At 37.1% G+C, this 22,499-nt stretch overlaps 1 protein-coding gene and 1 long non-coding RNA gene across 3 annotated transcripts in view; one reads left to right on the top strand and one right to left on the bottom strand.

Moving 5' to 3' along the window:
- The window catches only part of LOC103479801 (uncharacterized), a 46,905-nt gene that overhangs the window by 2,460 nt on the left and 21,946 nt on the right, over positions 1-22,499 (bottom strand). For both annotated transcript variants that reach the window (XR_014084285.1, XR_535992.3), the window contains one exon: positions 7,085-7,157. This is a non-coding gene — a long non-coding RNA (uncharacterized LOC103479801). The remainder of the gene's footprint in view (positions 1-7,084; positions 7,158-22,499) is intronic.
- Positions 11,117-17,217, top strand: and2 (actinodin2). Its single transcript, XM_008434461.3, has 6 exons — positions 11,117-11,211; positions 11,691-11,767; positions 13,127-13,171; positions 14,530-14,693; positions 15,188-16,057; positions 16,255-17,217. Exons 2-6 carry the CDS (start codon positions 11,710-11,712, stop codon positions 16,639-16,641), a joined length of 1,524 nt encoding a protein of 507 aa, XP_008432683.2. The 5' UTR covers positions 11,117-11,211; positions 11,691-11,709; the 3' UTR covers positions 16,642-17,217.

Below are 22,499 nucleotides of genomic sequence, written 5' to 3'. Positions count from 1 at the left end.
AGTACAGATGTGGACTTTTTTTTTTTAACTCTTAGTATAACCAATAAAACAATCCCAGCTGTGTGGCCAAAAATGTCAAAGTCTCCTGCATACATGAGACAGACGCTGGCAGCAACCGCCTGCACCTCACCTCCGTTTCCAGTGCGGGGAAATATCATAACAAAAGTTTCTCTCTCTCAGAACAGCAAGGGAAATGGGAAATTGTTTTGGCAAAATCACGCCACATCAGAATGCCTTTAATTTAACTTTTCAAACTTCTGACTTTCAGGTGTTTTTGTAAGTTGTTTTTTTTTTAGTTATTTTTTTGGACAAAGTTTATAGGTGTGTACAAAATAGTTTAACATATTGACGTGCTTTGTATGCCTTTTTCTTTTTCTTAAGCTCAAAATATTAGAATTTGAGAGCAAATCAAAACTATTTGTTTGGAGTGGAGTTGAGAAACTACAACACAAAAATAAAACAAAATTTCAAGATGGAATCTGAAACTAAAGTGCAAATCTTTCTATGCTTCTATAGATTTAACACCGATACCAGCTTGGCTGAAAATGTCAATATCAATATTAGTGTCAAAATTATAAACGTCTTCTACATTATGTATATCTACATATGTATCTATGCAAGCTGCTGTTTTGAAAGGTCAAAGACTTTAGAGGATATGTTTGTGATTCACTGTAAACCAATATTTCCTGTTTAACAGGGATCATTAAGTCACAGATAACATATCTGAGTGACTCAAGATTCAAAGATCTAAAAGGAAAGGTTTCAACATTGTTGAAGCAAAGAGTTCTCTGTCTCTTTATGGTTTTAATCTTGTGTCTGCAGAGAAAGCAAAGTTATTCTGCTGCAAAAACACAATATACTGGAGGTTACCGTGTGCATGACCTGAGAAGAGAATAATGTCACATCCAGGGAGTCCCTTGTGTCACAAATAAAAGTGTGTGGGGGGGGGGGAAATCCTACACTAATCATAACAGCAGTTTCATGGGAATGAAAAAGTAAAATGAAAACTTATATTTTTCTCAAGTCAATAACAGCCACAACAAACTTAAATTATTTAAAATGGCTGATACTTCAGTCTATTTTTGCAGTGTGCATCCAGTATTTCTGTGCAGCTGGATGAAAAGCTTCAGTCCGGTCTCTGCTGGAACGTGGGCGGCCAGAAAGCAAAATCTTTGTTCTGATTGCATCAGCTTCTCGTTGTGCAACAAGACTTCTGAGATTTGGTTAGAAAAAGATTATTTTTAAAGGCTTCAAGTGCACAAAATTAAATTTTTAGGCTTAAATCTACAAGTACTGATATTTCGAAAGAGTCTGATAAAACATTACACTCGGCAACAACGCTCTAGGATGTTATGTTTGTTAGAAATGTTAAAATGCAGGATGTCTGTTCCAGTTGGCTGAATTGAAGTGAACTGAGGAGGAGTCTGTCATGTTCGGATGGGGAATTGTCAGTCAGGGCAGATTGAATGCATTAGCGCTCAGTGATTAGCTCCTGGGCGTCAGAGCTCTTCTGTTTCCTCAGCAGGAAATCTCTTTACTGGCCTTGAAACCTTCCCCGCCCCGCTTTTATAAAACCCCGTTTCATGCCGGAGTGTGATCCCTGTCCCGAGGCCTCGCTTCAAACAGCCTCGGTTTCACACCATGTGTGACACAGATTCGACGCAGACCCCTCGGCGGGAGCAACGTGGATGTGCTTGGTGCGGGGCTCATTCGGGGTGACAGCGTTTATTCCCCTCTGATGTACATGTGTGCCATTTTACTGTCTCATGGACACGACTTCTCAATCCTCCCTGGCCCACATATTATTCATAAAGAGATTTTAAATGTTCATTAATCTGAACAATCAGGTGCATAATGCGCCTCGGTTCTTCCTCAGTCACAGCCGTAAATGGCTTTGGCGGTTTGGCCTCATTTACTGTATGTTATGAAATATCCAGGCTACAGCAGCTCTGTGGAAAATAACTTTATTGGATTGTGCTTCTCTCTCTCGAAGATGCTTATTAGCATCTTTACACTTAAAATGGTACAATTGCTGATGTTTTACTGGATGAAATATCAATTCACTCTTTTGGAAGAAACAGATTTAGAGATTTGATGTCTCTTCTTGATTAATTTAAGAGAAACAAATGATCTTTGTGTATGTAAAGTTGATGTTATTTATTTTGACCAAAATAAGAATTGCATCAGCTATTTATGTAAGTTACAAGGATGAAAGACAAACTTGTGGCAGTTTTCTTACCATAAAATAACAATTTGTCACTTTCACTTGTGCAATTTATTTACTCTCATGCAATATAAAATGCATCTAAGTAGAGGAAATAAGCTACTTTAAAGAACATGCACAGCACTGGCGCCAAAACAATTAAAAAACCCAACAGTAAACTGGATAGTTTACTGTTGGAGTTTTATGTGAAAAAAAATCACGTAAACGTGCTCCAAACATGTCGCCAATCGTTTGTGTCTGATATTTTTTTTTTAAAAGGATGCAAAATTAAAAAGCATCTGGGTGTCTGTGCTCGAGAGAATAGCCCACTGAACTCAAAAACCCAGAACACAAAACAGAAATTTGTCTGGAGAACCAACCGCATTACCTTAGATGATATTTCATTTGGCCAACTGTACCTTGCTGAATTAAATTGAGCTTGGTTCCTTAAAGAACTCATGTCAAAATGGAAATATTACAACATTTTTGCTTTGTTGTCTTTATATTTGTTGTTCCATGAATCCATTATCCATTGATCTGGACATTGGAAAACATATATACTGGAAACATTTAATTCCCTGGTTCCACAACGTCCCAAAGGTGATTGTGGTTTGACAGTGTTTTAAATTAAATTAAAAAAAATTTTATAAAAAGAAAATAAACCCTAATGTGAACCAGCAACTAATTACACTAACAACTATGCTGTCCTAAATGTATTTTACCTTCTAGGAAACTCCAAGCTCAACTCCACCTTACAATCCGTTCCTTGTGAGTTTTATAATATATTTAAGCCTCTGGAAACTAAGTGGTTCTTTATGTTGAATGTATCAGCAACAATCCTGACAATAAGCATGGTAAGCATAATGAAAAGTTTAATCAATGGGTGCATTGTTTGTTATATTGTCCTCTACTGCAGATAATTAAGTTCATAAATATTTCATTGGTGACGCGAAGGCTGCATCTGACAAACTGTCAGTGTTCATTTTGCTTGCTAGAGAGAAATGTTTCTCTTGTCCCCATATGAAAAGCAAACATCTCCTACCGCAGAAACTAATCAACATTGAACTGAAAAATCTTTTGCCTTACTCGTTTTATTTTAGGCGTTGTGCTTTATTGAAGACTTTATTGTTAAAGTGCAACCTTCTCCTTACAGAAGAGTTGGTTAAACACATCTGTGCGTTTGTTTTTCGTTTTATGGACGTGAAAAGACAAGATGGAAAAGTACTTTTTTGGACATATGGAATAAAATCTGCTACATTATCTCTCACATATCACATTCACTAAACGTTTGTGCCATTGTTGACAACTTCTACCCTAGTCTTCGGGAGAAATAGCCATGATCCATTTCTCCAACTTGCGCTAAATACATAAGCTAAGTTACGTTTTTAGTTTGCTTTTCGATTCACACCTCCCAAACAAACTTTCTAGTTTAGTTTTATTAAAGCGGATCAAACAGAGCTGGTGTAAACACACCCTCAATCGGCATGCTGGATGCTTGAAATTAAAAGTGAAACTGCCAAAATGTCCTGTCTGAATAATCTAACAACTGTCCAACTACACATACTTTTAGTATTTCAATTTCATTATTAGCTTATCAGTTGATCCTTTGATGTGAAAAAAAAAAAGAAAATTTAAATTAAACGAGATGACATAAAAAGTGTTATGTACCTGGACACTGTGAATTCCACACCATTAATCCCAGTATGCATACCGTATTCAGATTGACAGTGTATAAGAAGTAGCACATCTACATTATAAACTTATAAACACGACTTTCTCATGCTAAGATGCGGCCAACATTAATGTCTTAAATCATCATATGTGGCAAGATTGGAAATAGTGATAGCAGCTTATATATTTCCTGCTTTGTTGTCTTTTCACATTAATTAATTTCTGGAAAATGTCTCAGGTTTGGATGGGTCAATATAAAGAGATTAGAATGTCCTTTTACCCCCACAAATGAGACAGAAACTAAGTAAACGACAACTCTGGTTTTACAACATGTGTAAAAAAAAAGAAACAAACTGAGGTCTCTGTTTAGTCTCTTTCGAGGCTGTAATTAGTCTGGTTTTGTCCAACTTTGTTTTGTTTTTTAAATAACATGTTAGAAAAAAAGGAGCATACACAAAGAAGACACACAACCTACAAATATACAGAATAGAGTTACCAACTATTCCCGTTCATCATTTCTTTATAATTGGTCTAAGGCAATAATATCTGACACGCATATTGCCCAACTTTATGATTTTGCATAAAGTTGGGCAATATGTATTTTATTAATGGAATAATAATACAAGCGAAAGAGTAGAAATACTTCATAATAATGCTACTAATGTAAAAGTAAAACCATGATCTGGTAAAACTACCGTTAAAAGTACATTTTCCCGACAAAGAACTATAACTGAGTAAATGTAAATAGTTACTACCCACTTCTTTTCACAACTATCAGTTTCAGAAATTGACATTTAAAGTAAGTAATATACATTTCTATCACAGAACAGTGCAAAAATACTTGGTGAAAATTTATAGTAGTGATTTTAAAATGGCACAGCAGACTTCAGAGATAAACAGAACAAAAGAGTTTGAGAACAAACATAGCGTATCTGTTGCATTGCTTGGTTAACTCATGGTTGGTCTTCAGTGAGTGAAATAACTCACTGAGCAGCCAGACGTCGCATTCAAGTAAAAGTAGCATTACTTTAAATAATCTCACTAAAATAAAAAGAAAAAAGTAGGATGCAGTGCGACAGAAGTGTGTAACCAGTTACTGCCCGACTCTGCCGGTCACACCCTGATTTCTTTACTTTGAATCCTTGTATGATATAGAAGTCAACATTTAATGGCAGAACAAAAAAGAAACATTCACTGAAAATAGATATATAGGCATAAAAGCCCATCAACCGAGACTACTTTAATTTAAAGTAACACAAAATTTCCTGGCTCTGTGCAGTCAAAATGTAAAGACTTGATGAGTCACTTGCACAGTCTTGCAAAGACGTATAACTTTCTCCTCACAGAAGAGTTGGTTAAAAAACATTATGACTCCAGAGAAGACTGTAACATAGCAATGAAATGAAGCCGTGGTATGCAAAAGCCAATGTTTGACAAAATGTGATTTTTATTTTTAATATGTGTTGCTGACAATAGAATTAACCCTTAAATATTTTTGTTTTAAGTAACATGAAATTAAACAAGAAGACTTAAAATATGTTTTCATAATTAGTCCTAAACTTGTGAACAGAACCTCTTATTTTTTTTTTTTACACAGAGTGAATTTCTAATGGCACTAAATTCACTGGAAGAAAATGCGGCTAGTTTTCCTTGGTGCTGGCTAAGAGTTAAATGTCAACCACCTGCAAACGCAGAGGATGTTGCACATTTTCTGCTGCCTGTTGACACAGATTTCTGCAGTTTTCCTGCTAACTTTTAGTCTCATACACTGTCACACCCACAGAAAGGGCATTCCCCAGGGCCCAGCAACCTCAAAACGAGCACAAGTGTAATCATTTCCCACTTTTGGAAATCTTTGTTTTCCATTTTATCAGCTTGTTGTAATGGATCCGTTGTTGTTTCCACAGTCTCATGTGGACTGGATGTGGACATCCAGTCCACATGAGAACGGTGAAAGAAATCTGCACTTTCCTCCCCTTTCTACATACTTTATGTGCAGCAATATAATGATTAACAGTCTAATAATATATAATTTTCTTTGTTAGTGGCACAAGTATCAGATTTTTCTCTCTCAAACTTCTCCAGATGTTGTGAAACTCCTAACAACCCAGGGATACAGTATGCTAAAATTATGGGCTTGTATCCTGCTTGTGTTTGCTGCTACTCCTGGGGCTGGATTGAAGGTTTTAGTGTGCTTGGAAACACCTGTTCAGGGTTTAATTATACTGTAGCTACATATTCTGCACAAAGACTCCATGTGCCGTCACCCCTGGAAATTCTGCAGATGGCATGTAACAAACGACTGTTCATTCCAAGGGCTTAAATGATTTCTACATCTGTGAATTATGGCCACATGCATTCAGTTTTGACTTACATGTTCTGGTGAAAAATAAGAAGAGCCCTTTCTGAGCAAAATGAGATTCTCTCTGATTCTTTCACCATTTAGAGAAAAATGACACCATTTTAATTAAAAAAATTCAATTGATTCATTCATCATCTTATGATTTCAAATCTTTCTGTCCTTGAAGTGCTCAGAAACGTAAATTAAGACTTCTGGATGAAAGCTGAACACTTGGGTTTAAAGTGTTCAGCTTTAAACCCAAGTTCAGGTCTGTAAAGTTCAGAGGGACAACATCGTTATTGTTCCAATATCATAAATAGTTTTGTTTTGTGTATGTTATGGTGATTCATTACGTTAATTGTTTTAATGAGTTTATCTGATTTGATTTGGTTCTCGATTCTACAGGCTTATAGAACTTCACCTAATGAATGAAATCAAAGAATCTAATATTTGAAAACATTTTATCAGTCTTATGTTAAAATTTATGCGGTGACTGGAAACATGTAGGTGTTATGAAAAAGAAAAACGAGAAGAAATCTGGAAAGAGGGAAACTTCAGTGTTGAAGCTTTAGCTCTGCATATTATTTGATTTACTTTTTTAGATATATTTGAAAAAATAGAGAATATCAGAAAATAATGTAAGTATTTTTAAGCTAAAGCTAAGTATCCGTCAACTAAAACCTTTAACATAAATGTATCTGCAGCTATTGCAATGTCATCAAAAAATCCCATCAGCATAGCTTAGGTAACGATTTAGCAGACTGGGTTGAAGCTGCACCGACTGTGAGGAAAAACTGCAGCGATGCTCATTAAATACAGAGGAAGCTCAGAGTGCAGGGCGAGCCTCACAAACAGAAACATGTTCTCACCTTTCTTGCAGTTCTCTGGACCTCAACCCGGAATCAGAACATGAACAACGGCGTTTCTGTGGATTACATCAGCCTGGAAAAAAAAAAAAGACATTTCTACTAAAGTCGTAAGAGAAGTGAAAATAGTTTCTGCAGTCCAGAAGAAATGAATTTTTTATACGTACATGTTTTCTTGTGTGTAGATGGCATTTAAATGTGAGGATAACTTTCTGAATATCAATACTAGATATGAAGGTCACATGCACAGCTATGTGGTATGTACCTTTATTACTATTCTGGATGATTTTGTAAGCAAATAAAGGCTTACGGAGAACATAAAATTGCAAACAACAAGATTTTCAAAGCAGCCTGTACAGGCTCAGCAAAACTAAAAACTGAGCTGTCAGCAACGCCCAACAGATCTATGAAAAGGATTAGTATGAATTACTGAACATCTTGCACAGTAACCAGTGCAACATCTTCTGACTTGAATATCTAAAACCTTAAACAGAAGAGAAAGGGGTAAAAATCAACGCCAAGCTAATTTAAATAATTTAATTTAGGATATTTCTTCTAAGTCTGGACAAATCTCAATTGAAAACACCACATAATTAGAATAAATATTTATTAGCAAAGACAAAAACATAGCTTAAATTGGCTAAAAGTTGCCAGTTTGCCAGTTGCCAGTCTTGAGTTTTTACAGGCTCTTAGACTCTGCTTCAGCTGTTTGACTATCAGATTATGACACAATTATTCTTCTACCAAACACCTGCGTTTTATTTACCCTTAATCTCCAATGAGTTACATTTTCCATGGTTGTTTCTGGCCAACATCTGTCGCTGTCTGATTTCCAAGCACAGGCAGATACTGACTTCCAGCCAAAGAACACAACAGTATGTTTCCCTCAGTGATGGTCGCGTTAATTTAAAGCTGTGAAAATTGCCAGGGCTGAGTCACCAGTAGTCAGACGGTTCCTGAGAGACACGTGTCCACAGAGACAAACTGCCAAACGGTCGGCATTATTTAGAAACAACTGCTCAAACTGGTGGACGACGTTTAGTTTTTAAATTTTTAAATTTAAGTTCAAACTTTTTCTGTTACCGGTAGATGTGCAAATGTGTATAAAAACTAGAAATAATTCTGCCATTAAAAGGAACATATGTTTGTTAGAGGGTTGCCTGCTGAAAAACAAATATGTTTTTTGCTTCAAGAAATGAACACCATTGAAATTTATGTTCGCTGTTCATTTGTCTGAAAATTCAACCCAGCACTGTGACTCAGTCAAAAATAGCTAAATGACAGATGCTATTATGAATGAAAATCAGACAATGTCTGTAAAATTAGGACATTAAGTGCCCTGGCACTAAAATTCCTGTTCAGACATGCAAGTCACATTCAGAGTCTGTCTGGAAGAGCAATAAATGCAGTAAATTGGAGGCAAAAGGTACATCAATGAAATAATTGGTTAGTGTACTGGAGGTTGATAATATTACATTTCAACTCTGGAAGAAAGAAAAAAAGTCTGCAGAAGAAAGTCCTAGGAGCATGCATGTTGATAAATACTATATATAATCTTTCTTTTTTTTCATTTCGTGGTAACCTTTGCAGAAACTTAAGCTCTTGAGATCCAACTATCCACCTTATTTTCAGCTACAAACAACAAGAAAACATCCATCCATCCATCCATTTTCTTGACACCCTTGTCCCTTAATGGGGTCGGGAGGGTTGCTGGTGCGTATCTCCAGCTAACGTTCCAGGCGAGAGGCGGGATACACCCTGGACAGGTCGCCAGTCTGTCACAGGGCAACACAGAGACACACAGGACACACAACCATGCACACACACACTCACACCTAGGGACAATTTAGACAGACCAATTAACCTAACAATCATGTTTTGGACTGTGGGAGGAAACCGGAGTACCCAGAGTACCCAGTTGGTAGAGCTGTTGCAAGGCAACACAGTGGCGCATTTGGCAGATGCGCCACTGTGCAGCCCTCACACTTGTGGTTTTAATCTGAAAACATTCAGATTAAAACCACAAGACATTGAACATCCAGCTTTTAAATGCCTTAGTATCCTTCACTAATTTGTGTCCCATTTAGTACAAAGAACAACTTGCTCTGCATAATGTTAGCCTGGTAGAAAAGCTGACAAAATATAATTGATTTAATCTCTAAAGTTGCTATGTACTTACTCAAATAAAAGCCCAAGATAAATATATATGTAGATGGTTCATCTTGATTTAGATGAAGCAAAATTGTGTGATCTGAACGTTGTGTTAGCTTGGATATGAAATGATAAATTCATAAAGTCAGAAAAAAGTCTGTAAACATTGCAAAAAATGTGAGAAAGCACAAACAGAAACTCAAACACAGATTGAATTAATGAAGCTTTTTAAGCTAATTTAATAAATAAAAGTGATTTTGATGTAGTATTATAAATTTGACGAAAATGTTCTAAGTTGAGGATGAAAAATTATGAGAATGACAGTAATTATAAGATATTTACATATGTATTGCACTGATCCTTAAATATAAATATAAATATTTTGTGCATCAACACAAAGACATTTCAGCAAGAAGGTTAAAGCTCGAGCCCAAATGGGTTCTACAAACGGAAAATGACCCGGAGCATTTCTCCAAATTAGCTTAACAACAACAAAGTCAGTCTGAAGTGGTGATCGCCACAAAGCGTGTATAAACCAACTCAGCTAAAGCAGTGCTTTCACTGGGAATAGGACAAAAATCCAACAAACTATTGTAAGAAGCTTTGGGAAATACGTACAAAAGAAAACCAATTCCAAATAGGGAAGAGTATGCAAACTTCTGAATTCAAATAATGATAAAATATTGTTTTCAATTGTAACTGAACTTAAACATAAAATGTTATGTTATAAATGTAATAAATGTCTGGTTTCAACTGGATTTCATTTGTCAATCTAATCCCTTTTAAATACATAAACCTAAATACAAAGTGCAACTGAAGATCAGTAAAGGCCACAAATTAAAAATAAATGTCAGTCTTTGAATGTTTCGAGGAGCTGCTGCACCCTCAGAGGTTGGCTGCATGGTTTGATCTTTTTAAGCTTGTTTTCATCAGTTTCCACTGCTCCCACGGTACTCGGTACGTTCCTCTAACACAGACTGCAGGCTGTGAAGGCTACGTGGCAGAGCCCAGGCTTCAGGATTGTACTGTAAACCCAACAAGCAGAGTTGTTTGTATGCTGGTCCTGAAGGCGCTGCCTCCTACTGTAGCAGCAGTTTGTTGCCTTTATTGGCTCCCCGTATGAGGTGTACTTCGCCTAACGACTCGACTTTCCTTCATGTTGTTCCATATAAAAGATGCATGTAGAATAAAGAAGTTTTCAAAGCAGGAGTTATCAGTGCAAATCTTTTTTTTTTGTATCTTTGTGAAGGGATTACATAGCTTTCAAATCCTCAGAAGAGGATAACAATTGAGTGATTCAGCTGCAGACTCATTAAACCAAGTTTGAAACTTTCAAACATGATGCAAAAACTACTTGGATATTCTTGTGTTATAATATTTGTCTCTCATTTATTCAGTGATCTGATGCAAGACTGAAGTTGTTTAAGAAATATTTTTATTCTTTGCTGTGAATTTCTGCAAAACAGCTACATTCAAAAATAAGAATCTCAAGTACAAACAGTATTTTCTCTTATTTACTGCTGTTTATGTATCTACAGGAGAATGTCAAGAATACCTGAAATACATTCAAGTGCAGCTTAATAACTTCTTAACTTATCTCAAAACATCATGTCAAATTAACTCTAAAATCACCCCGAATTTCACCCCAGTAAGGAAGAAAACTGTGAGCTTCAACTTGTCCAGGAAGAGTCGAGCTGCTCACCTTTCCTAATTACTGGATTGCTGCTGATTGGATGTTTGTCAGCACAGGAGCCAATCCTGCAGGGCCTGGCAGCATGTTTTAGCCTCATGACATGCCTTTTTCTGTCTTTTAATGACCAAGGGAGGCTCCTTAAAAATGTTTCCCTGCTTGTCCGGCTCATACTGGGGAGCAGAGAGCTTTAGGGTTCAGACATCTTGGAGAAGCAACCCCTCCCTCCAAAGAGACGCGCTGGATCTCGAGGTGATCCTAGGAGGCCGAATCCACTGCACCTTTGCAGGTAAGTAGTTATTTCTATGTTTTCTTAGAGAGCCTGCTGGGAACTTGCACAATTTTAAAAAGGGCAAAACTTAAAAAGATTCACAAGCCAGAGTAAAACTATTCATCTTAGTGAGAGTAGCAGCTGTCTGTGCAGCAACAGAAGACAATATAACAAGCTTTTGGTGGTTTGATTGTTGAGTTCAGTCGCTGTATTTGATATTCTGATTATTTTCCATAATCCCTCTAAAGCTCTATTAGTGCATGTCCTCAATCCTCTCTATTGTCTCTGCATCAGCCGGTTAAATAAAACCCTTCACTTTGTTCTGAAAGCATTGTGTAATCAAGGATTTCCATTCCTAGCAGGCAGATGAAACTCTTCACAGAAAAGAAAATGAGATGATCAATCCAAGTCGAGTTGCATTGTAATGTGTTACATATAGCACAGTCTAATGTTAAATTGTGGCAACTCTGAGTATTGTTCCCTGTCTGTTCCTACAGGAAGCACAGAAAACAGAAAATGGCACGACCATCATTCATCCTCACAGGACTCCTGTTAGCAATTGTCTTATTACCAGGTGAGATGTAAATGACAAGTTTACAATGTCACTTTTTCTAATTTCTGTTATTTATCATGGCTTTCAACCATTTGACTGTAAAGTAAAATATAGAAACATAAAGTACTTTGAAAAATACCAAAATGTTATTAAATGATACAACAATTAAACGCTATGCTATAATAATAACTAAGAAGACCTTAGTTAATGTACTGAACATGTAGCATTGTGACAAATTAGCATTCTTCTCAAACTCTGCTATTTTAAGAAAATCCAAATACATTTTAATTACTTTACGTAGTAGTAAGTAGGATTATATTCATGTTGTTTTAGAAGCATAATAAACGACATATGATGGAGAGCTCATAATTGTTTACATGATATTTATCATTTAAGGTTCAAGATTTTTATTTAGGTATGTTGAATATAAACATGTGCATTTAACCAGTAAAAAAACTGATGACTTGGCATAAGTGTCCCATTTCTCAGTGACATATTTTAAGGATTAACTAAAATAATGGAAGATGGAGGAAAAGTGAGTCCTAAGGGTGGTGATGACCTTCAGAAATGGGGTTCAGCCTGAATGTCCTTTACATAACAGGTAAAAATGCACTTAGTCTAGTTATAAAGCATAATAGTTTATTCTAACAATAGAGCATTGATGTCAAAGTCTGAAATTGTTTCTTCAGCAACACAAAAGCGCCTGTGTCTCGTTTAAAATAACTACAATTCACTGATAAATTGCTTTTGGTGTGATTTAACATGATTTGTTGCTTTACATTGACTTTACTGCTCAGAGGCAATTGAACAAATTCATTTCTGGACAAGGATATGTTTTTCTTTTGGAAAGTAAAACATCTCGTTAAGATGATGTTTTTTGGTTGCTTTTAGAGATAAAAATATACATACACAACTGGACATTGTGTAATAATCAGCTGACTTGGCTGTTTTTCTTATCAACATAAATGTCTCCATAAAACCCCGGCAGATCAGAAGACACCCAGACTCCCCCCCACTAGCTACATTTACAGTGCATGAATAATTGGTCTGTGTGAGGGCCAACTCTTTGTAGTTTTACAGGTAACGTTTGAGGAGGCCTCCAGCGGGGGCATAAACACCACCATTTTAGTTCAAAGCTAAGCGACACAACGTGCTTTAGGCTGGATGGAGGAGTGAGCGAGGAGGGGTGGAGGAGTGTTTAATTTGCAGGATGCTGCCTGCATCGGGGCGCCAGCGCTCCAGCACCTGCCGCTTTTCACCCGCCAGCTTATTAGCAGCTCAGCATTTTCCCTGATGTTGAGAGAAAGCCCAACATCTGTTTCCAGTTAGCAAGCGTTGCTGCTGCTGCTGCTAATGTGGCTCCTGTTTGTGTTTTTACAGAGTTTCTGGGGGCCGTTCCAGTGGGGCAGGACAAGCAGGAGGAAGGTGAGGGTTTGTCTGACGTGGCATGGAAAACTGAAGGGTTTCAAAATGTTCAATTAGTAAATGTATCGGAAGAAAAAAAAAGCATTAAATTCACTACTCAGCATGCATGAACCTCATGCAGTTCACAGTTGATTTACATAGTTTAGGTGAAGCCATAATATGGGTAATTATATTCAAATTAGGTTTTCATTTGGTGAGCTTTGTCTTTGTTATTCAATATGAACAACAATCAAAAGTGTCTTTGTTCGAGATTAACGTCAACTAATCTGAAATATGTTCCTCAATATAAAAAGCCACTGTTCTTGCTCTTTAACTTAAAGCTAAAAGAAACTTGTTTTAAATGTAGAAAGAGATGGTTCTAAATTCTAGTGTCCTTTTTGTGTTTGCAAAGAAAATTTTGGTTTTCATACATCTTAAGATTCATTGCAGCATTACTTTAAGAGTAGGATTTGATGCAAGTAGATTCAGTTAAAAAAAGAAATAACTTGTCAAAAAAGTTGATTTTCACTATAGGAACAATTTGACCTTTTGAGCCATTGGTATAAAAGTGAAAAGTCTTAAAATAGTGACATTTACAACACACAAAATGCTCAAAATAATTTACGGCACAACATTTAAATATAAACAAGAGTAACAATAAGAATTTATCATTAAATTACTTAAAATAGTGAGTCAAAAATATAAAAACATTTAATTCTCAAAGCACTTACAACCACTAATCTACATATCTAAAAAAATTACTCAGGCATGTTATGAGACTGAATTGTTTTTGATTTTGATTAAAAAAAGACAACAAAAAACAAGTTTCAGTTCCCATTTCAACAACTCAGGCTTTAAGGGTGTCGACAGGGACAAGCATTGGCGATGAAAACAACAATTCCTGCACTTTTTTGTACTGTGTATGTTAGATAAGGTACAGATGTAGAAGAATATACCACGTCATCTTCAGATAAAAACCAAACATATACATTAGAAATGTAACCAATGGGTTGACCAAGAACTCATCCTTAGCTTACCTTAGCATGGTGTAACCAATAATTTCTTGAGCCTAGTCATAAATTAGTTTTGCATAAATAATAGGCCAATGACACTTCTTTCAACTTGATTTTGTGTTTAGTGCCAATCTGTGCTCGGTGTATCTTACATGGAAACACAAATATATGAGCAACTAATGAAAGATGGTTTGATGATAGCATCATAGAATGAAACATAAAACACATCCTTATCAAGTTTAACAAGATTATGCAAAGTTGTTTTGGCTGCAAGTACCCATAGATTGTCTTGAGTTACTTTCAGGACAAACTGTGGCACTGTCCTAGCTAAGATTAGTTTATTTTCTCTGTTGTTTCTCCCTGCAGCAGCTGCAGTATCTGATAATGTGAAAGCAGAGGCCATGACCAACTTGAAAAAGCTGGTTCGCAACAGAAGGAATGTCCCCGTCGCGGCTGTGCCCCAGTTCAAACGTATGCCTGACTTCTGGGGATGGTACAAATACTTTATGGACACCCACAACCAGGAGGGGGTGAGTGGAGCTTGTTTCACATCATTTATTCATTTTTATGCCAGTCACGATTACGAAGCTCCTCATTTTTTCCTTAAAACAATCCATCAGATTGCATTATACTGTTGCATTAAAATGCCTTTTTCCCCATTGACTGCATTAAATAAATAATTTCAGGCAGTAAGAATATTGGATTGTTTTTCTCAATGTTCCTCCGTCTTCAGTTCAGATGACAACAATGAATGATTTATTGCTCTGATCTTGGTTGCATAAAAGTATTAATATGCCTTTACCCTCTTTAAATATTTAGATATTTTTCAGTGCTCTATGCCCAGGACATTTATGTTGTTTAAGCCCGGCTCATTTCCTGCTTCAAATACAGAACAGGCTAAAAATGGCCTTGGATTTTAAGCTTTTGATTATGTATTAATTATTTTAAATCCAATTTCAGTGGCTTGTAAATTGTTTGAACCATCATTATGCTAATTTCAGCTGCTTTCGCCCCTGTTGTTCAGGTGGAGGACTTGGATCGTCTGTATCTGGCCTATTTGCAAAACAAGCACAGGTCCGAGGAGGGGCCCACCTTCAACCACTACCTCAAACACCTCAGTGAAATATACAGAACCTGTGCTGAGTCCGATGACCCAGAATGCATTGCAGAGTTTACCAGCAAGCCCAAAGCTGCAGTGGTCATGCCTGCCCCTTTCAAGGCTGCTTCCATCAGAACATGTGACCCCTACCTTGACCCCTACTGCCTCTACCCTCTTTCCTCCAAGGCTCCTGAACCGGCTCCAGCTAAGGTACCAGCTCCCATCCTCGCCCCTGTGCTGCCCATGAAGAGCCCCAGTGGTTACTACCATTATGGTCCAGTCTTGGAGCCTTTCCTGAGCCATGAGCAGCAGTCTGAGCTGCTTAGGATCTGCCAACCTGAAGATGTAGAATGCCTGCAGTACCACCTGAGAGCAGCGTTTGGGTACCGCCCTGTGCTGGGTCCGGCTCCATCCTATTCTGCCCTCAATTGCGACCCCAAGGACCCGTACTGCAAGCCCTCTTTGGTGCAAAAGGCCCCCAGTGGCTTCTATCACCTGATGTACTCTAGCTGTGACCCATCAGTGGATCCTCTTTGTGGCAGTAAAGCTGCTCCTGCTTCCTTTGCAGCCAGGGAGGCACCTACAGAGCAGCACTGCAACCCTCTCTTTGACGCAGGCTGCAACCCTCTGAGCGCTACAAGGCTCGCTAGCCTCACCAAACCCGTCCTGGAGTACGCCCCCAAACATGCACTTCCTGCGGCTCCTCTGACTTGTGACCCGCGAACCAACCCGTACTGCATACTGGCAGCTGCTGCCGCCCTGCGCAGGCCCCCTCCACAGCTCCCCGAGCACCAGGTCTGAACCCAAAGTCCTCTTCTTAGGTTTGAATTGCTTCTTTTTGACTAGTCCTCTACAGTCATGCTAACATATGACTTATTAAAATATATAGTAAAATGAAATGGGTGTTGAATAATGCTTAAATTTCTTTTTTTAGTCATAAATCTGCTTTGCATTTGTTTTGAAACACACACACAAACCAAAAAATCAACCAGGTCCGCTACCAGCTTGGCGTCCGCGGCAAGACCAAGGAAGGCTACGACTGCTATATGCACTATGACAAGGACTGCAGCCCAGTCAAGTCTGGTTCTGAAGCTCCTGATGAACCCTTCTGCCATCCTTACGATCCCAGTTGTGCAAAGTTTTCTCCACCTGGTGGCATCGAGGCCCCAAAGCTTGGAAAGGACGGCATTATTCTTCCAGATCCTGACTGCGACCCCGAGTACGACTACAACTGCAGATTGCGCCGCGCTGAACCCGCCGCCTCTGCCGATGAGCCAATCGCTGATGAAGAAAATGGTGCAAAGGAAGCCGTTGTCCACCAATATGCTGTCCCACGTTTTGAGGACTTCCTCCGGGGTGTCCTGAGCAAGCACAAGTAAATCTTTCCACCAGCTAGGCAGTGTTACAGGCGGGAATTAAGTTCATATGAACTTTGCAAGGCAGAACATTTTTATATTATCTTTAAGACCTTAGCAAGATTCACAAACAAATCCCAAAATAATTCAGCTTCAAGCAGCAAATCAGTCTTAAGTTGGTTTACTATATGTCAAAGATTGAGCCAAATAACACAGTGGTATTATGAGAAAATTGTTGTTGTTTGGATCTTTGTAGAAAAGACATGTATGTATAGATGTGTAATAGAGCAGTAGAATTAGTCGTGTCAGTGGGAAAGATGTTGTACATTATCCACAATGTATTTAATGTTTTCTTCAGTCTTCAGTTACGTAAAAACTTATTAAACCTCACCTGTTCAGTTTCTATCATGTACTTAATAAAAAAGATTGACTAAAAAAGATTTAATTTTTTGAAATTAATAAATTGTGTCACATAAACATCTGTTCAGAAGCTAAAGATGAATGTGACCATGTTTAGGTATGGGCTAATATTTTACATATTTGACTCTGTTGCAGAGAGATTATTTAGTGACTCAAAACAGCGACTGCCAGCTGTTGTGGATAATGCCATTATATTCCTGAAGCAGATGGCGCGTCCTGTTGGGCTTTCACCATTTTATGTTCCAAATAACTTTAATAAAACAGCTCATTGTTGCATCTGTATAGTTAAGCAAAATGTTTATGTACATTTTGCTTAAATGTACAAATGTAAATCATAGCCTCTAATAAGTTACAAAAGTGCTAACATAATTCATTCAAATGTGTTGTATTATTTGCTGTACATATACATGTATCTTAGTGGGATTTTGTGACAGACCAACACAAAATAGTGCATATTTGTAAAGTGGAAGTCATTTTTTAAAGAAAATCCACTGCAACCAATTTCTCTTTCAAAGACTAAATAAGTAAAAAGAGTCCAGGGGTAAACATTAATCATAGACTTTACTAGTGTGGCTTTTATGAAAGAACTGCCAGGAGAAATACTTTTGCAAGGCAGTATAAATCAGAATCCATGTTTTTTGAATGTTTCACTGTCTGAAAAACTAAATTCCAACAGTAAAATTGAGCATAAAAACAGTCATGGTCATGCAGCAGTCTTCCAGCTATAAGCTACAGCTGAGCTTGTAATTTTTACAGTTCAGCTTTTTAGTTGCTTGTTTCCCGCAACATTTTTTGAATACATTTTTCATACCGTATCAATTTCAAATAGTCTTCAAGGACCAAATGTACGAGTCGGTTTTCTCAAGCAAACAAACAAAAAGGACATCTAACCTCAAATCTAATTTTATTTACAATTTTACCAACACTCTGGCACAATGGAAGCAGTTAAAGCTACACGAGTATCTGGAAGATTAATTATGGGGATTTAATAACCTCATTTATTAATTAAAATATAGGAAATACTGCAACAAAAGGCATAGAATGAAAAAGAAACGTAGTGCAGGAATAGCCACTTGCAAAGTTTACATTAACAAGTTTGATGAACTGCTTGGAAACTACTTTGTGTATTACTTGAAACAATTGTAAGTCATTGCTGCACAGTATTAACTTCTTCCATTGGTGTTGGAACCTTTAATGCCAAATTTCAGTGTAGTAGCTACAAGCATCACCTCTGAACAGTTTTTCTTCTGTAATGTAATCATGTAATGCTATCGAATGAGTGGGAAAAATTTGTCCTGTACTTAATATGTATGCATCAAACAGTGTCTGTGGTAAGGATGAAAGTTTATAAGCAGTTTACAACAAGATAAAATATCAAAATTGATCTGACTACAGGACATTTTTACAATATTTATTAAATACCATAAGAATAATTCTACTGTTTCCTAGTCCAAAATTGAGACATTATAATCTGAATAACAACTGTGGGCTAATAAAACGCCAAATTTAGTTCCTTGTTTATTGGTCAACATTATAAAGTTCCTGCATACTGAAGGCAAACAGATCTGACAGATTTAAAGACCCACAACCACTGAGAAAAATGGCAACCTAAAGATGGAGGATCCTGAAAGCCTCATATGTTGCTAAGGTAAGGTAAGGTAAGGTGTCTCTTTTCATTAAAAAATTATCTTGTTTACAAAGTTACTTTACTTTTAATTCTGGATTCTAATTTTCAAAAGATTATGAGATCATCATTATCACATTTATCCCAACTTCTGCACATTTATGACACTTTGTGCAGCAAAACGGGGGAAATATTCTAAAGCTCGTCTCTGCAAGCTGTTAAAATCTGAAACTTTTGTATTGTTCCAATAAATTAGACTTACTGTGCCGTTACTGGGCTGCACCATGTTCTGTTGCTACAATTCCAGTTTGCTTTTTTATGTCTGAATTATGCGTCATTTAAATTTTATTTTTGCAATGCTTTAATAAAAAGCTATGGCAGTGCTCAGGTAGGGTAAGAAATTACATTAAAGATAAAGTTTTGCAAAAAAAAGTGCTTATATCTCAAAATGATATGCAGCACATTATAGTCACTCTGTAAGAGTTACATGAAAAAATAAATTAATACAAATATTTAAACCACTCCACAGAATTATGTTTTCTGAAATAGCCAAGATCTGGACGGGTTTGACATCCAGAGAGAAGATGAAGTGGAGCGGGAGGATAAAACACTAAAAGATTATTTCCACGCTGCATCACCAGAGAAGATATTTGTTGTGATGTTTATGAGAATTTGTGGCCCAAAAGCCAAGAATGTCAGCAGGTTTAAAAAAAACTGAACTGTAATTCCTTCAGCACTGCATATATTGTTTTCCTTAAGGAAATTTTATGTTCTCAGTGCTACTGTTTTTTTACTTTGAGCTTTGTTTGAATCTTGTCCAGTCTCTTCCTGTTGGTCTCCTACAATTACAATTCACAACTGTTGTCATCAAAACTTCAGCTGTGGTTTATAACAGAGTACTCTGCTATATTGGTGACATGACGAAACAATTTGACTGTCTTATCTGTACACAATGAGACAATGACTTGTCATTCTGAGGTACTGACATGTTCATTGACACATTTATTCATGAGAGACAAACTAAGGGTTTTGAGAAAGAGACCGACTTTTGTGGGTAATTCATGCACCAAATCAACTGAGAAAACTGCAATTAGACTTTTTCTTTCCAAAGAAACAACGTTCAGTAGATTATTATATTTTTGTTTTTAGATAATTTTGGAACAGGAGACCTAATGTTTTCATGCAGCTTCCACCAGACGGTGATCTCAGAGTTCATGTTCTCTTGTCTACCATCTGTGACTAAATCTGGCACACCTTCACACTCTGATTCTCACGTCTGTTTTAATAAAAAAAAAAAAAACTCAATCAGTAAACATCTTTCTTTTAATCAAGCATTTTACGCAGCGCTGGTTGGATCATCAGAACGCCTCCTCAGCGATACGAGAGAAAAACATTTCATAATCCGAGCTGCACACAATAGTATTATTATAGATGAAACTCTGATATCTTTAGGTGAGAAATTGAATTTTTATTGAAGGTCGTTCTGGGGAGCAAAGATCAAACCGTGTGTGGAGGAGAAAAAGAAAATGTTTGGAATCAATTTCACGCCCCTGTGAAGAATAATTGCGTTGGATTTTAAGCGTTATGATATTAAGATAAGCGCCTTTTAGTGTGTCGCAGTGGAACGCATTTAGTCTAGTGGTTTATCACGGCTGTCTGCTTTGTGTTAATTACTGAATAAATGATGAACTCATCTGCCATGAACACACCCTGCAACTGTTTGTTGTTATTCAGATAGATAGACAGATAGAATAACGAATAAAGACTTTTTTAAAACTTGCTCATCTTCTTGTCTCAGGGAAAGAGTTTATTAATTATGTAATTTGTTTTCATCTCTATACAAACCTTCGGTACAACCAAAAGAGCAATTCCTAAAATTTTCTGCATGTCTTTGTATATCGTTACATCCCTAGTCTCTATGGTTCTGCAGTGTTTTAGACTGCTTCATTGTGGCAGGCAGCTGGATTAGGACTTCAGCTGATTCTTCTCCAACACCACTAGTGCTAATTGCTAATTGAGTGGAAATCAATTGGACTGCTTCTCATCCAAAACACTTCTCCAGCTCTGAACATGGTTGGAAGTAACAAGCTAATAAGTTGTAGGCAAAACAGAATAGAAATAAAATTAGTGGTGGGTTTTAATTTTACAGTAAAACACCCAAGAATATTTAAAAAACTTAATAAATGTGTTTTTCTTATATTTGAAAGGCTCAAGTAAGTTGTACAGCTTCAGACAAATTTTGTTTTGAAGAAATGGTTAGTGAACACGATCCCATTCCTCAGGAGTGTGAGACCAAGCTGGTGACCATCATTAAGGGGAGTCTCTAGGCTTGACTGGTGGTGCATTGTTTTAGACACTACTGAGGTCTGTTTGTTGTCTTGTATCTTCAAATGTCACTAAACTTAAAACAATAGTCATTAACAGAATAAACTATCTGGTATTGGCGAGGAGGATTTGGTTTTTAACAGGAGCTGCTCAAAACATACATTTTCCTTTCAAATTTAACACAGTTTCAAGGAAAATCAATAGGATTTTCAATGAAAGTTGGGTTCATTATCAAAGAGGTGTTACAACAAAAGAAAATCAAACATCCATCCATCCATCCATTTTCTTGCACCCTTTTTCCCTCAGTGGGGTCGGGAGGGGTGCTGGTGCCCATCTCCAGCCAACGTTTCGGGCGAGAGGCGGGGTTCACCCTGGACAGGTCGCCAGTCTGTCGCAGGGCAACACAGAGACACACAGGACACACAACCATGCACACAAACACTCACACCTAGGGGCAATTTGGAGTGGCCAATTAACCTGACAGTCATGTTTTTGGACTGTGGGAGGAAACCGGAGTACCCGGAGAAAACCCACGCATGCACAGGGAGAACATGCAAACTCCATGCAGAAAGACCCCAGGCCGGGAATCGAACCCAGAACCTTCTTGCTGCAAGGCAACAGCTCTACCAACTGCGCCACTGTGCAGCTGAAAATCAAACATAAATAATTCAATTTGTAAGTCAGAAAGGACATTTTCTGAAAATATTTCTCTAGAAACATCTGTTAACAGAATATTTGAAGACTTTAGAGCTGTTGCTTCGCAACCAAGATACTACTTGCACAAAGGTTTCACAACACGTTGAAACTCTAGTGTCTACTGCAATAGTAAGGGAACAAAACAATGGACTCACAAGGTAATGACCATGAATTTTCAAAATGAATGCTCAAGGACTGCCTCTTATTCCACTTATTTCTCACATAAATCTGTGAAACTATCCTTTTTTGTAATTCTGCCCATGGATATGGGAGTAAGATATACTGGGACTGATTGAAAGTATCTCAAATTAATTAATCACAAGCTTTAATAAAAGGTGTTTAAAGATGGAGCTCACAAGGATTTAATGCTCAGTCACACAATTTGACGTCATTGCTAAAATATTTAATGTTTTGTTTGCAAACACATGAACTACTCATCTAAGTTGAAAAAAACCATCTAGTTTAATTGCTTTATAACAAAAAATATTCAGCCACATTCACCTGTAGGTGGTGCTATGGTAGAAAATACATGTTTTATCTTATAACTCCAAAACTGAAAGTCACATTAACAAAATTAATGAGGGCAAAGTTTAGAAAGATCCTCCAACAGATAAACCACAAAAGATTAGTCTGGAATATTTTTCACCAGAGAACTATAGATACTGCCCAAAATCAATCTGTCTATCTACGATCAACTCTGAGCCAAATAAAAGCTAGCACAAGATACGCAAAACAAATTATGGTGGCAGATTTATTTTTTTTGCCCAATTACAACATAATAGCTGATTAAACACTAAATACAGTACAAAATAAAATT

Source organism: Poecilia reticulata, chromosome 17 (assembly GCF_904066995.2).
Source record: "Poecilia reticulata chromosome 17, P_reticulata-male-v2, whole genome shotgun sequence".
Taxonomy (NCBI): domain Eukaryota; kingdom Metazoa; phylum Chordata; class Actinopteri; order Cyprinodontiformes; family Poeciliidae; genus Poecilia; species Poecilia reticulata.
Note: the sequence above shows the minus strand (reverse complement) of the source record. Positions and strands in the feature narration are given on the sequence as shown.